This window comes from Zophobas morio, unplaced genomic scaffold, assembly GCF_036711695.1.
Source record: "Zophobas morio isolate AGI-343-1 ecotype UQ-CSIRO unplaced genomic scaffold, CSIRO_AGI_Zmor_V1 ptg000030l, whole genome shotgun sequence".
In the NCBI taxonomy this organism is placed as follows: domain Eukaryota; kingdom Metazoa; phylum Arthropoda; class Insecta; order Coleoptera; family Tenebrionidae; genus Zophobas; species Zophobas morio.
This window is the reverse complement of record NW_026972135.1, coordinates 11,392,018-11,404,195: the sequence shown is the minus strand read 5'-3', so window position 1 is coordinate 11,404,195 and position 12,178 is coordinate 11,392,018. Positions and strand designations below refer to the sequence as shown.

Here is a 12,178-nt window from a genome sequence, read left to right as displayed (position 1 = left end):
AATATAAGATGCAGCGAAGTTAACCTGTACATGACATTGGAAAACATTATTTTTTAAGCATATTCAAACGTTATGGTGCGTTTTACAGATATCTACACAATCTAGAAACTGTAACAAACTTACCAAACTATAAAAACACAGTTGACACACTCTCAAATTTAAATGAATTCCGAAAATATTAGCATTGACTCTTATGAGAAAACCGGCTAGTTGTCAAACGCTGCCATCTTGATGACCTCGGATGACGTCAGTGTATATGGCTAATTGTTTTATGCAGAACACTTTGATGTTTTAAAACAAGTTATATATCATAGTTTTTTACTATCATTCTTATATTGAATATTTTTAGGTTGTAATGTCATTTGAAGCCACAGATGCACAAAGACTTAAAAAAGCTCAAGAATTCCTGAATAAAACAAACGTTAAAAATGAGCTCTTGTACATTAAATCTCACTTTGAAATTATTGCTGATGCAATAGAACAATTAGAAACTATAGCTTTAAAATTAAACCAAAGTATGGAAATTGTGGAAAAAGTGTATACATCTTTAAAAAACACACCAGGAAAGGTGGGGGAAATGGCGTTCCAAAAATTATGTTCCCTATTAAAAAAGAATCCAGGATACGATTTTGTATGTTCAGTAAATAACGTAATTTGCGGTAATGGAAATGCTACCAACAATACATACATAAATGGAAACGTACATTGTTCAATATTTAATTTTGCACCCATCACTTCTTGTCATGTGGACCGCACGTTTTCAAAACTTAACAGTGTTTTAAGCGATCAAAGGTGTAAATTTACAATTGAAAATTTGGAAAAATATATAGTTTGCTTTTGTAACTCATTTTAAATACCTGAATTAATATTTTATTTTTTGTTAAATGCGACTTGCTTTAATTTGATCGCCATTTTTTTGCGATAACTTAGAATTAGTGGACGTAACTATAGATCGTTTGTTTATTTAATCATTTTTTTTTTTTTTGTTATACAAAATATTTGTTTCTATAATGTTTTTTTTTAAATATATATTTTTTTGATGTATGCTTTTTCGTTGAGCAAATATTTTTTCCTCCAGGTTTTTAACCTAAACCATTGCCTAAACTAACATTTTTATAACCTAATTCGTCAATTTTGGGACCTAAAAATGTCTCCTTCTATTCTACTCACCTGAGATTTATAATAATTCTTTCATGGCACTCAGTGGCGGCTATTAGTGATTTTTGATGGGTGGGCAAAGCATTATAGGTAGGTTATAACATGTATGAAAAAAATATATATACATATATATAATGAATCATTTTTGTGAGAACGTGTTTTTGTTTTGGTGCTGCATGTCAACCAATATAATATAACAAATATTTTATGTATATTACATACATATAATTTTATAAATGTTACTTACAATGTCGGTCAACAAGAACCAACGAGAAAGTCGAAGACTCTTGCTAGAAGAGGAAAGAGGAACAAAAAAAAGGTTCAGCACATTGTGATAACCCAAACTTCCCGCCTTAAAAATTGACCTTGAAACAGTTTGAAAGGCCCGCGAAAAATTCAAAAATTCAAAGTTTGGCCTTGGCTGTGATCGTCTAACAAATGAGAACCTACGTTGTGTGTTTTTTTTTTTGTTTTTGAAAAATGGCGGGAAGACGTTCTTTCATACAAGTGCATACACTGTCGAGAGCGCAAGAAATAATAGACAAAAATTGTTTTGGAGGGGGGGAAACGGCACCACCCTCACAGGGGGAAAGACGCTGCGAAGAATTACCCCTCAGCGCAAAAACCCCCTTTGGTTTTATTCCCGGACGACATATTATTACATTTCAAACACCTTAAGATATGTGAAAGAAAAACACTCGCGAATTGACAGACATACACACACGAAAAACGAACAAACGGAAATTCTGTACATCTGTTTGGAATCAATGCAAATATTTGAATATCACCAATTTAATAAAACAAAGCAAAAGCTAAATCAAGTAACTGGATGCAAGTACACGAGTTATTACAGGCGTGTGGCGGCCGGTCTCTTTTCCCTTTTTAAGTTACGGCAGTTAATAGGAGCACAACAAAAGTACCCCTGGAGCGTTGTAGCATAAGCGGAGTCTGAGCTACCGGTCTGGAACTGTTCTCCCCCCACGACGGTGATTCTATCTATCACAAAGCCTACCCCACACGCATATTCCATTACAAACTGTGCCCTGCGGAACTAGGCCATTACGGTCGTCCAACCCGCAAAGATCTCGACTATTGGGCCAAATCGAGAAATTCACAACGTCGGCGGCCGCCCCCTGAATCTATCCAAACCTGTGGACTTGTACAGGTGGCGCGATAAATCTCGCCAGCTCGACTAGGAACCAAACCTCGCTTCTGCCACGTTTTCTGTGTCATTTAACCTCAATTCCATTTTAAAACATTCAGGGCCGGTTTATAGAAGCGCGAGTTAAATATTTAATCCTCGATTAATTTAACACTGGATTAAAATGTAGAATGGGAGCTCGTGATTGGTTAAAACCTGCACGTCGCCTAGCAACGAACCTCACTTAAAAGTTAATCGCGAATTAACTTTAACTTCGGTTTCTATAAACCAGGTCTCAATCTCTTATAACTCTGATGTTAACAACAACTGAACAAGTGTTAAAGTTTCAAAGAGCAATAAACAACATTTAAATTCGCCATACAATCTTGTGAAATCTTAAACAACAAATAATTCTTATGTGGGATTAAAGTTGGACATCAAATAATTTATATGATAGAAAACATTCATCAACAAAGTATTTACAAAACAAAACTTAGCAAGGATTTATGAGACGAAAGATCTGGTGTGAAATAAACTTGTACAAATAGAAATGTTATGTGAGGTTAGAACTGTAGAACATGAAATTTACGTTCAATTAAATTTATACAACAAATAAAATTACTGAGGTTAAGATTGTGAGATTAAGAAATATAGTATGATTGAAAATTTGCAGAGTTAACATAATTTACAGGAGATTAATATTTGCCACACTTTATCAACGGTTCAAACAAAGAGTTTACATTATGCCAAATTATATCATGATCTAAATGATTGGTTACTTCAGAAATAATTTACTTTGAGAGTTTAAAATACTACGAACTGGTTACCCCAACAAAACACATAAACAAACAAACACAAAAATATCCAATCATCGCTCCGAGGAAAAAGCGTCTCGGGGATATAAATTCCAAAATCGTTGCGAGGAAAAAGCGTCTCGGTGATGTAAATTTTCTGTAGCGTTGGGGGCATGCCTTAATTAATTAATCAATCTGGCGTTGCGAAACATGCCCCGATGAATTAATCGTGATAACGATGATAACCACCTAAGGGGAGAAAATATCATAACCCCCCGCCAGTCCGCAGTATAATGAACTTGTTTAACTGCCGTAAATGAACTATTAGCAATATTGTGTGAAGAATTTAGAAGTGTTCTAATGTAACACTCACGTATATGCATCCAGAGACCTATTCGTAATTAAACATAAGGTGTTTTTCCTGACTAAGTGAATTTCATGAAATCTTCTAGCAAATGGTTAATTTAAATAATCCTGATTGTTAAATTGTGTTTGCTCTAGCTGAGTATTAAGAAAAAGTAGCTTGATTTGTGAATTTTCAAACAAAGAACAGATTCACAACACGTGTTCGCGTCCGACCGGAAGTCTGCAATTTTCGATTAAAAGGGCGCAAGAATTTACCGCGCGGGTTGGGGACAACTGTATCATTATGAAAAATACGTTTGATCGTCGTTAAACAAAGGCTTCCTCCCGTTTTATTAACTACCAAACCAACTAATTTAAACCTAGTTCTTACCACGTGGTTACACTTACACGAAACACACCAGAATGACACATTCTACCGCCATGCCGCTTTTCTACCAACCCTCTAACTGAAATTACCCTAGCGCTACGTGCTGCCATCTAACCCAAAGATCATGCAAACTAACTCCTAAGCGCTACGTGCATTAGACCATCCATGCATATTTGGTTGCCTATGTTTAAGGATTTCCTTTTTGTGATTGAACTCTTTTTTTTTTCAAATTAAAATTATTCAAATGTGATTTCGCGCCGTTGTCAATTAATTTCAGCGCGAAAAGTTTGATTTAAATTCGGTCACCACAACATACATAGATTTGTTAGATGTTTATAGAACTATAAACTCAAATAATGATCTCAACATGTAAAGATTTTGAAATAACATGACGAGAAAACATTAAATTTTAAACCTTTGAGATAAGCTACACTTAGAAAAAGCAGCAATTTGGAAAATTATTGTAAAAGCAAAATTAAAAATGCCAAATGAAACAAAAAATAAATTCTCAAAATACTAACAAAGTTAACAATAACAAATAAAATAAAAATAATTCCAAAATAATCGTTCTGAAAACCACTAATTACCAAAGACTCCTCCAAAAAACTTTTTAAATTTATCATCGAATTTACTTTAAAAGAAATTTGCGATTCATCTTGTCCCCGAAATGTATGTTTTTGTGTAGCCAAGAAAATGATCATATCGAATAAACGCCGAATTTAAGAGAATTTTCTATAGTTTCACTTCGTTTTCCAACTAATTTTCGTTTATTCAGATTGGTCATGTTTTTGTAAAGCAGTAGCAATATATTTTATATCGCTCTTCTTGTGGAATTCTAAAGTGTTCGTAATTTAATTTTATGTTAAATAGCAGATAATTCCAACAGTTTTGTTTGTTGTTTCACTACCGATCAACCAATAGGTAGGTAATATTTATTGTCCGAACTTTGATTAAAGCCTTTATTACTGCCACGAGAGTTTGTGATGACCAATTGTTTCATTTCGGGACATGATCTTAATTTATAAACAAATAATTCATAAATATTGTTGATATTATAGAAAACTACCCTTTTGCTAACTGTATTACCGACATAAGCTTGCGCATGTGCGCACTTGAAACAAACAAGGACTGTAAGTTCAGTTGATGTACCACCAAGTTGCAATACACATTTCAATCGTTTCGTTCAGTTTTATTCACCTATAATTTCCAAACAATCAATTCCACTGGATAAAGCAAAACCTTGCTACAGGTTATGGGCCCAGGGTACTGCTGATTGTTTGGCCGCGTGTAAAAATAAGGTGAATCCGATATATCTCAGTGATAAAAACTTTTGTGTTCCGGCAACAAAATGGCAGCGTCCACGCTACCACCGATCGAAAAACTACTAGGGCGCGAAAACTTCAACTCATGGAAATTCGCAATGCAAACATATTTGGAGCATGAAGAGTTGTGGGAATGTGTTGAGGGTACGAACACTACGGCAAAACAAGTTGCAAAGGCTAAGGCCAAAATAATCCTGTCGATACACCCCATAAACTATGTCCACGTGCAAAATGCGAAGACCGCGAAAGAGGCATGGGAAAATTTAATCAAGGCCTTCGACGATAAAGGACTTACGCGAAGAGTTGGCCTGTTACGTACCTTAATCACAACTCAGTTGGAAAATTGTGATTCCGTAGAAGAATACGTTAACAAGATTATTTCAACAGGACATAAATTGACGAATATTGGTTTTGTTGTAAGTGATGAATGGCTCGGGACGTTATTACTTGCTGGATTGCCAGACCATTATCGCCCGATGATAATGGGACTAGAAAGCTCCGGTATCGCCATTACCAGTGACTCCATCAAGGTGAAACTATTACAAGAGGTCAAGGTCGATACAAGCAGTTCAAACAAAAATGGAGTAGCGTTCTTCGGAAACCACGCCGAAAAGAAGAACTATACTAAAAATGGGCCACGGTGTTTTGAATGTAATAAAATTGGTCATCTCGGGAAGAATTGTTTTAAACGAAAGGCTCGCCTGCAGAGAGAAAATGGCAAATCTTCCAACACGAAGGAAGCGAAATCCTTCTTAACAGTCTTGTCAACGGGAAACGATCATGTTGAAAAAAATGAATGGTATATCGACTCCGGCGCATCGGTCCATCTAACAAACGACAAAACATGGCTGACATCCGCAAGCAAACCTCCTTCATCCACGCAGGAAATTATAGTAGCCAATAAAAATCGTCTAAATGTCGATGCAGTGGGGGAGGTAAATTTGGACGTTTGTACAGGTGGTACACCTGACAAAATAAACGTAAAAGAGGTTATGTTTGTGCCAGATTTGACAACAAACTTGCTGTCTGTAAGCAAAATAACCAATAAGGGGCACAAGGTCTACTTTGAGAGCAGTAAATGCAGTATATACGACAAAAGCAACGCCCTCATCGCCAGTGCCACACTGAAGAATGGCATGTACAAACTGGATCGACCGAAAAATAAGGTGCACGGTGCTAACTCAGTATCGGTTGCTGACAATATACATCTATGGCATAGTAGACTAGGCCATCCGTCAACGGACAGCATGAACCGAATAAAAAACGGGGTCGTTACGGGAACGAATTTCAAAAATTCGCTGAGTGAACCTTGCGAGGTATGTGTGCAGGGCAAACAACACCGTCTACCATTTAAGCCACATGTCAAGAACTCAAGCCGACCCTTGGAACTAATCCATTCAGACCTATGTGGTCCTATGGAGGAAAATTCATTGGGAGGATCAAAATACTTTCTCACTTTTGTGGACGACTTCACCCACAAAGTATTTGTTTACTTCCTAAGAAACAAATCAGAAGTACACGATGTTTTCCAAGAATTCAAGAATATGGTAGAAAATCAGACGGGAAATAGAATCAAGACTCTGAGGACTGACAATGGAACTGAATATGTCAACAACAGGTTGCTCAAGCTGCTGAAATTGTCTGGTATTTGTCACCAAACAACGATTCCACATACGCCCGAACAAAATGGAGTTGCAGAGCGGATGAACCGCACCATCATAGAAAAAACGCGTTGCTTATTAATTGGTGCCAATTTGAAGAAAAGGTTTTGGGCAGAAGCCGTAAATACAGCTGTCCACTTGATCAACAGAGCACCGACAAGAACATTGAAAGATGTCACACCAAATGAAGCTTACACAGGTAAGAAACCTGATCTATCCTATTTAAAAGTGTTTGGTTGTAGGGCATTTGTTCACGTGCCTAAACAACAACGCAGAAAATTGGACCCGAAGTCAGAAGAATGCATTCATGTGGGCTATGCAAATGGTTCGAAAGGCTACCGGCTCTATCACATAAGAAAACAGAAAATTGTGGAGGCTAGAGATGTTGTATTTTTTGAAAAAGAACTTCCAAAGGCATCGCAATGTGAAAACAATGATTGGTTGTTTTACCCAATCACCGATGAAACGAACCTCCGTGATCATACTGAAGAAAGTGAAGAGTGTGAGATCGAAGAAACTCAAGCAGACGAAATTGATGAACAAGAAATTGAAGAAATTCAGGTTGAATGTAATGTCCATGAAATTGAAACCAATGATGATGTTGAGCAAGTCGAAAACACCGAAAGAGAAGAACCCGCTATAAGAAAATCAAGTAGGGAAAGAAAAGCAAAGGAATTTTCTGAATATATTTGCTACCATGTTCAGTCGTTGACGAGGGAGCCCAAAAATGTTGAAGAAGCTGTTTCGAGTCCTGAGTGTACAAGATGGCTTGAAGCAATGCAAGCTGAATACGATGCACTCATTGAAAACAAAACATGGACTCTCACAGATTTGCCAACCAATGCTAAAGTGATTGACAGCAAATGGGTATTTAAAACAAAATTAGATCAAGACGGGAACATAGATCGATTTAAAGCCAGACTTGTAGTGAAAGGTTGTTGTCAACGTAAGGGGATAGATTATCAAGAAACCTATTCACCTGTGGTACGATACAATTCGATTAGATTGATCTTAGGCCTTGCAGTCAAGTATGACTTTGACATTGATCATATGGACGCAGTGACTGCGTTCTTGCAAGGAGATCTTAACGATGACATTTTTATTCAGCAGCCTGAATTATTTGAAGTTAGAGGCCAAGAAAATAAAGTTTGCAAATTAAACAAGGCAATGTATGGTTTGAAGCAAGCTGGAAGACAATGGAATTTGAAGTTACATCAAGCGTTTATAGAAATTGGGCTAAATCAATCAAAACGAGATGAGTGCATATATTATCTTTGCAAGGATTATAAGATTGTAATTGTCGCAGTCTATGTAGATGATTTACTCATTTTGGGCAACGATACAAAAATGAAAAATGAATTGAAGAAAGAATTGGAAAGCAGATTCAAAATGAAAGATTTGGGAGAATTACAGTATATCCTGGGAATTCGGGTAACAAGAGACAGAAAAGAGGGCAAATTATGGTTGGACCAATCAAAATATTTAGAAGAGGTTTTATCAAAATTCAACATGGCAAACTGCAATCCGACTAAAACTCCGTTAAGTCCATCCGAGAAGCTAACAAAAGAAATGTGCCCAAAATCCACGAACGATGTTCAAAACATGGAGAATGTACCATATCAAGAGGCAGTTGGGTCATTGATGTATGCATGTCAGGGTACGCGTCCGGACCTGGCATATTCTCTAGCGTTATTGAGCCGATTTAACAATAATCCAGGCTCTGCTCACTGGTCAGCTGTGAAACGAGTCCTTCGATACATCCAGGGCACAAAGGACTTCAGACTCTGTTTTACAAGGACAGAGAATGGAAAACTTGCAGGTTTTTGTGACGCAGACTGGGCAGGTGATGAAGATGAGAGACGGTCAACCACAGGATATGTCTTTACATTCCAAGGGGCCCCTGTATCATGGAATAGCAAGAAACAACCCACCATTGCTTTATCCACAACTGAAGCAGAATACATGGCTCTAAGTGCAGCGGCGCAAGAAGCTATTTGGTTACAGGGCCTTCTAAATGAATTAATGCCTGAAGTCGATGACGAAGGACCTATTCTGAAATGTGACAATAAAAGCGCAGTGGATCTGAGTCGAGTGGGAGGATACAGAGCAAGGACAAAGCACATAGATGTGAGACATCATTTTCTTCGTGAGCAAATTCAAGAAAAGGCCATACAAGTTCAACACATCGCTTCGAAGGAAATGACAGCTGATGTGATGACCAAAGCATTACCTCTGGAACTGCATGAAAAGCACCTGAAGGAAATGGGACTCAAGAAGCGTTAATTTTACTTTATTTAGATTTAAAATTATTTTTGTTGATAGTTGTAGTTTTCTAGTGGGAGTGTTGATATTATAGAAAACTACCCTTTTGCTAACTGTATTACCGACATAAGCTTGCGCATGTGCGCACTTGAAACAAACAAGGACTGTAAGTTCAGTTGATGTACCACCAAGTTGCAATACACATTTCAATCGTTTCGTTCAGTTTTATTCACCTATAATTTCCAAACAATCAATTCCACTGGATAAAGCAAAACCTTGCTACAAATATCAAGTTCCATACTACTGAATTTATTTATTAAAAACAAAAACTCAATGTCTTTAATGCCTTCTTTACCACCTCTCTAATATTATTTGTACAGCTTACAGTAGGATTTGCCATTAAAAAAAATTGCTAGAAAGTACCTACTTTGGTACCCACCTAACTATTTGATAATTTGAATAAGCTACATTTTATAATTAAATGCACTGTCCACAATGCAGTTTCTGATCTGACTAAACTGAATTGAGTCGTGTCTCCGACGAGGACGAACCATGCCGAGTGCTTCCGATTTTCAGGGTGGATTTGCCCACCCATGCTAGAGCGAACGCATAACAAACCTGTGCGGACAGTCTGAATTAAATAATAAATTAAGCGTATATTTAACTTTTGTTGACTCTGCTACAGTTATATTTATGAAACAAAAATGCATATGTAATAATAAAAAAATACACATGTCAGATACGTACTGCAATAATAAATGTATTACTTATTCTCATCATTGGTTATTCGGATTTTTAAATTTATAATTCATTATAAAGTTTACTACACGGTGTCATAATACAAGAATATGGTTATTACAAATTTTCATTTGATATGAAAAAGTATTTATTAATTATTATGGTGTCGCTCTTTTCTGTAACAATAGTATTCAAGAATTTTCGCATAACATTATTTTCCTTACTACTTTACCCATATTTCAGTAGAGTAATAAAAATAATTACCTCTATACTTTTACAATACAGAAGAAGTAAAAAAATCGAAATTAATTTATTGAACCCTTGAATCGAATATCAAGAGATCCGATTCTGCAGCGTTTGAGATATGATATACGTTGAGGCCAGGGCGTCCTGCCCCGCTTGGAGCAAGAAAACACGGATATGCAAAGACGCGCGTTTCGAATTCTTTACTCTCAATTACGTACATAGAAAACCGAACGTATGTCGTTGCTTACAATCAAGAGGGTGGACCAGGGTGGACTCGCCCCAATTATCATCAGTTAAATTAAGACCATCATAGACTCGAAAATGGGAGGGCTTTAATATTTCCTTACACGTTTAATAATTTCTTGCAGCTTCAATTTGAACATTTGTGGCATAATTAGAGCTTGATTGTTTCCTTCCTTGTAATTATAATAGTCATCAAAATTCAGGAAATTTTAATTTTAACTGAAATAAATGCATGGGATCGTGTGGCAAAAGCAGAGTGACGGGTCCGTACCCAAATATGGAGTTTGTTCTCATTATTATTGTTCATGTGAACGTTTATCTGCAATCTTGCCGTGAATGACGTTGTCTAACTGCTTTCCTCCTCTGGAAGTAAAGCTTCAGGAATGCAAGTGTTAATCGCACATCGTGTTTGTGGCTACGTTAGTGCCTCAAACCACCTACACTAAAATAAAATTCGTAAAATGGTAATGTTGACGATTTATGTCAAACTGAAGCAAGAGTACCACCCACAGCTTGACAGGCAAGGCCAACTCTAATCCACTGTATTTTCGGTCACACGGCATCAAAAAAACTTGACTGAATCTGCAAGTAAATTTTTATTTAGACATCTGCAATTAATATTTAACATCAAAATAGAATTTATAATAAAGGCAACAGTAAAATTCAGCCACTATATAAATAATAGCATATTTTATTAAATCATCAAAAATAAACAAATGTGATAATCAATAGCATATAGAAATCTTAACTACACCTAACTAGAGTATTGAAAATAGGAAAAATCTCGTCTGCATAATCCACTTCTGCCAATTTAATTATCACAAAAAATCAACCACACTCATGCTTGATAAACCTAATTTTGATTTGTAGCAACAGATCAACACACTTTAACCCACATAGATTTAATAACTTACTACACACTTCAATTTTTCTTCAATAGTCTCAACATATCTTTATTCTGTTTGGAAATATTCATATCAGCTGTTTCCGCTTTATCAGTAATTGTACTAATCAGATCATTTTGTGAATCAATCTCGCCTGATAAATCAGTAGCCAAACCTTTCAAACGCGAGATGTTTGAACACATTTCTTGCAAATTAGCGTCAAGGCGTGCACTAAAGTCTTTACTCCCTGAAGTCTGCGACGGGGGCGAACTGTAATCCAAGTTTCGTACTCTCGTACTGGGGTGATTCTCAAACCGGTCGTACGTTGAAAGTTTCTCCTCAAACTCCTGATGCAAATCGGCGGCATCTTGCTCCTGAAAATCCACAATTACTCACACATTACAATTCTCAAAAACAAACCTTTTTGGAAGTTGCAGGCGGACTTGGACTGGCATCGTTTTTCCCAGACATATAATTCTTCAAACTGCTAAAAACCGACTTAATTCCGTTGATATGTTTTTGCGAGAATCTCAACGTGGCGTTGATTTCATCCAACTGTTTGTCAGTTTTTTCCAGCTTCTCCCGCTGTCTCATCAGCTCCTCGGCCGTTGCTATCCCAATCTGCTCCGAGTCTCTCAAAATACTTAAACTCTTCTGGGTGCTGTTGATGGTGCGGTCTTCTATTGCTCGTTTGCGTTCCTGGAATGTCTGGAGCTGGTCTTCGAAGGATGGCTGGGTCTCATTTGTTCTTCGGGAATTCCGTAAAAACGTTTCATCATCCACATCGTCGTCGTCTTCGAAGGGATTCGTTGATTTTACGTATCGATGGTTGGACATTTGGGTTTTTGTGCACAAGAAGCCGTTAGATTAGTACTGGGGGCGTTTTGGGTAAGTAGATCACAGAACTAATAACACAGCTGATTCACAGTTTCGATTGCTTTAATTAATGACAATGGATTTTGACTTTTGAAGACAATGACAGTGACTGTTGACAAG

The 12,178-nt window shown here is 36.8% G+C and overlaps 1 protein-coding gene across 1 annotated transcript; it reads right to left on the bottom strand.

The window, feature by feature from the left end:
* Window positions 1–10,969: 10,969 nt before the first annotated feature.
* Window positions 10,970–12,178, bottom strand: LOC135137958 (synaptosomal-associated protein 29). The gene is made up of 2 exons (XM_064067739.1): window positions 11,603–12,178; window positions 10,970–11,556 (listed from the first exon to the last, which is right to left on the bottom strand). Exons 1-2 carry the CDS (start codon window positions 12,017–12,019, stop codon window positions 11,221–11,223), a joined length of 753 nt encoding a protein of 250 aa, XP_063923809.1. The 5' UTR covers window positions 12,020–12,178; the 3' UTR covers window positions 10,970–11,220.

Coding starts and splice junctions, on each gene's coding strand:
- LOC135137958 (XM_064067739.1), bottom strand. CDS start 12,019: ATGTCCAACCATCGATACGTAAAATCAACGAATCCCTTCGAAGACGAC. Junction 11,557..11,602: donor CGCCTGCAACTTCCAAAAAG/GTTTGTTTTTGA, acceptor GTGGATTTTCAG/GAGCAAGATGCCGCCGATTT.